The sequence below is a fragment of the Gavialis gangeticus genome, unplaced genomic scaffold, assembly GCF_001723915.1.
Source record: "Gavialis gangeticus isolate Ggan-Ray unplaced genomic scaffold, GavGan_comp1, whole genome shotgun sequence".
In the NCBI taxonomy this organism is placed as follows: domain Eukaryota; kingdom Metazoa; phylum Chordata; order Crocodylia; family Gavialidae; genus Gavialis; species Gavialis gangeticus.
In genome coordinates, this window is record NW_017729031.1 from 106,607,040 (window position 1) to 106,610,827 (window position 3,788).

General features: G+C 38.8%; 1 protein-coding gene across 1 annotated transcript in view; it reads left to right on the top strand.

Annotated features, from left to right (window-relative positions):
• The window catches only part of TMEM237 (transmembrane protein 237), a 76,787-nt gene that overhangs the window by 41,110 nt on the left and 31,889 nt on the right, over positions 1–3,788 (top strand). The window contains exon 5 of the mRNA XM_019523515.1: positions 2,698–2,811. Within this exon, the coding sequence (XP_019379060.1) occupies positions 2,698–2,811 (114 nt within the window). The remainder of the gene's footprint in view (positions 1–2,697; positions 2,812–3,788) is intronic.

Sequence of the window (3,788 nt, forward strand, 5' to 3'; positions counted from 1 at the left end):
AACTGTGGCCTGACCAGTGCTGCATAGAGGAGAAGGATCACCTCCCTGGACCTGCTTGTGGTGCATTTGTAGATTCACTACAAGGTGCGGTTAGCCTTACTGACCGCTTCCTCGCATTGGCGGCTCGTGTTCATCCTGGAGTCAACAATGACTCCAAGATCCCTTTCTGCCACTGTTTTCACAAGAGAGGTATTCCCTAGCCTATACGTGTGTTGCTGGTTCCTTCTCCCTAGATGCAGCACCTTGCACTTGTCTGCATTGAATTCCATCCTATTCTCATCCACCCACCTCTGTAACCTGTCTAGATGTAGCTGGATTTTGTCCCTCCCCTCCAGCGTGCCCACCTTGTCCCACATCTTGGTATCATCAGCGAATTTGAACAGCGTGCATTCCACACCCACATCCAGCTCGCTATAAAGATGTTGAACAGTACAGGCCCCAGGACCAAGCCCTGGGGGACGCCACTGCCCACATCCCTCCAGGTCAAAAACAACTTCCTTGGCCTTTTATTTTCTGTTCATTTCCTTTTATTTTTATCTTGCATTCTTGTTAACTTCCTTGTCTTTTAGTTAGACAAGGTTCTTTTGGTAGACGTTATAACTTTTATTAGACCAACTAAATAGTTGAAAAAATTGTTCTTTGCAATCTTTTGGGCACAAATACCCTTTTTCAGGTATAAGGAGCCTTTGTTGTTGTTTTGTGTGCTTTCCGATTGTCTTTTAGTTTTAATTTACTATGAAACCTTTCCCCAGTTTCTCTTGTTCCCCTCCTATTTTGTTTTTTTTTACCTGGGTGACTCTTCCTGACTCTACTAGGTTGTATGTATGCTTTGTCATTGAAATATTCTTAATTTTCTGTGTTTGTGTCCTAGAATTTTCCCACTTGTTTGACAGGTCACTATTTTCTTAAGATGTTTGTTGGCTACCATTTCTTTCTAATTTTCTGATTTGCTGAATCTCTTCGTGGTTTCTATAGTAAACTGGTCAACAAGGGTTTTATTATTTAATCGTTACATAATGTGTGTGGGGGGGTTCTCCTTTGGGACTTTTCTTTTAATTTTGTTTTAATGTTTGCTCTTCTTAGGTAATGGTCACTGCCTACATCCACTCTTCTGATTGATCATCAGTGACTGAGTGCAGCTTTCTCTTGTTGCACTATGAGCAATTTGGTGTGCTTCAGTTCCATTAGGCAATCCCCATTTAACCTTTTTATTAGAAAATTGGACTATCCCCATTTAACCTTTTTATTAGAAAATTGGACTATCCCCATTTAACCTTTTTATTAGAAAATTGACACTGGACACTTTCCATTGTTGTTCCATTCTCCAGTACTGTATTTACCCATAGTACTTTTCTGGTTTATTTTTTTGTTCCTACTTAAAAATGTAAATTCTCCATTATATTAATGCCATCAGGTCTTCGTATGTTGTTCAGCACAGCTATACATCGTACAGCTATACATTTCAGCTATACGCTTATTAACACAGTTACACACTACATTCATTTCAGTTATACATTTTGTCACCTTTATCTTTTGCATTTTCTGTTAGTAGTCTTCAAATGTGAGGTCATAAAATGTGTGCCTATACTTTTTCCATTAACTGTATTCCATCATATTATGGTTTTCAGTTCTGTCCCTGCCTGGAATAATACTATACCTGTAACACGTATGTTATATTCCTACCTAAGTATAAAATGGTGGTGTTTTCAGTTGCCATCTTTATTCTTGCTTGCCTATTTTTGCTTGCTTCTGATATCTTAATATTTATGTTTTCATCGCTGTTATAAGTTGAGCACATCTAAAAATGTCATTTAATGTGTACGGGGGGGTATAGGTGGTAGCTGCATTAGTTTAAGGACATAGGCAGACAAGGTTCTTTGTGTAAATCTGATATATCTTATTAGGCCAATTCAAATAGTTGGAAAAATTCTTCTTAGCAAGCTTTCAGGTATAAATACCCTTCATCAGGCATCTGCAGTGGAAGAGCACACACCAACTGCAGATGCTTCCTCAGCCCGAAAGCTTGGTAAGACGAATTTTTCCAGTTATTTGAGTTGGTCTAATAAATGATATCAGATTTATCCAAAGAACCTTGTCATTTAATGTGTAGACATTTGAGCATTTATAGTATGTGACTTTTCTTGCCAGAAGGTTGTCTTTCCATAGCCCAGTGATTCTCAACCAGGGTGTTATTGGGCACCACACAATGTCAGTTAGGTTAGGTGTGCAAACACCTACACATGACTCGCAAGATGAAGCCAGAGATTTCAAATAGGAATCTATGGTGTCAAAAACCTTCTGACCTGCTGCAGTCTTACTAAGCTGTGTGCAACAGAAGAATTGCCTTTTTTTGCAGTCAAAAAACAAAAGCTAAGACCTGATATTTTCTGAGGGGTGTCTTGAGTCTAGTGAAGTTGAGAGACACTGCCATAGCCAGTAGTCCTAGTATGAGAATAAGTGACTGAACCATTCTCAAACCTCCTCCTTGACCCCAATTTGGGACCAGCATCAGATACATGTTGGAGGCAGGTTTTTCTATAACAGAATTTAAAAATGGTCCATCAGAAGTACTGAATTCTGTACAAAGCAGTTGAAATAAGAGAGAAGAAATACAAAGTTTACCTTTATGTTAACTCCCCTCCAAGTTGGGCTCACACAGCTAATGAATTAAAGTTGTTGTGTTCTTCTGCTTTACAGACGGCATAGTTCAGGCAGCAGTCCGTCGGACATCCGAGAGCAGTGAGCCTCTTACTCCTGAGATTCAGGATGCCCCACCTCAAAGGAAACGCAAGAAGAAAAGAGTACCTCCTGGTATGTGAAGAATATTGGAAGGAAGATAAAATTAGTCTTGGTAGCATTCATGGATTGGTAAAAACCAAGTGCATCTATGCTTATGACTACAAATTTGCCTCTAGTATAATTCCACAAAGTCAGTGAAGATTAATATTAAGTGCAGTTTTGAAATCAGGCACACAGGCTATGCATTTCTATAGGTTCTGGTTCCCAGTGCAGTGTGAATTCTGTCATGATGCACATACGAAGTATTTTCTATTTATGGTTAACAGAAACCTTCCTTTATTACTGATATTTTAAAAATCTAGGACATGATATATATGCATACAGGATAAGACGTGGGCCCAAATAAAGGTTCTAGTAGGAGCCTTGCTTTATGAAATTTACTGACTGTGTGTATAATGTCTGTATTCCATCAATACTAGTTTTATAATTTGCATATATGCTTCAAATATATGGGTAGTCCTTTGAGCAAAAAATAGAGAATTATTTTTCATGTCTTGACCTCAAGTTTAGTATTTTAATAACTCAAACCATGCAACAGACTCACTGACATCTTGAAACGAAGGCATGTGACATTTAATTTATTGACAATCTGCTGCAGCATAGAATCACAATTCTTAAATTGTTACAGTTATTTAAAAAAATTAATAGGTTACACCCAGCAACCTACAGCTTGCAAGCTGGATTCTCGCATGCAGCCAACAGAGCTGACCTGATCTGAGTTTTGCTCTCATCCAGTTCATCTAGCAGCAAACCTTTGGGATCCTCAACCCAGAGGACAACATTTATCAAAAGATGAATTATCTATTGCTCTTGATACAAGTATGGAAATAGCTAAGAATGTCTCCAACATCAACAAAATAGCCGTGACGACAGACATTGCCGAGTATCGTGCAAAAGAAAAACTTTGGAGCACAGACATTTGGCTGGCAGCAGAGAATATGTTTCCTCTCACATGGTGGAAGGAATACTGTAACACCTGACTGTTGTCC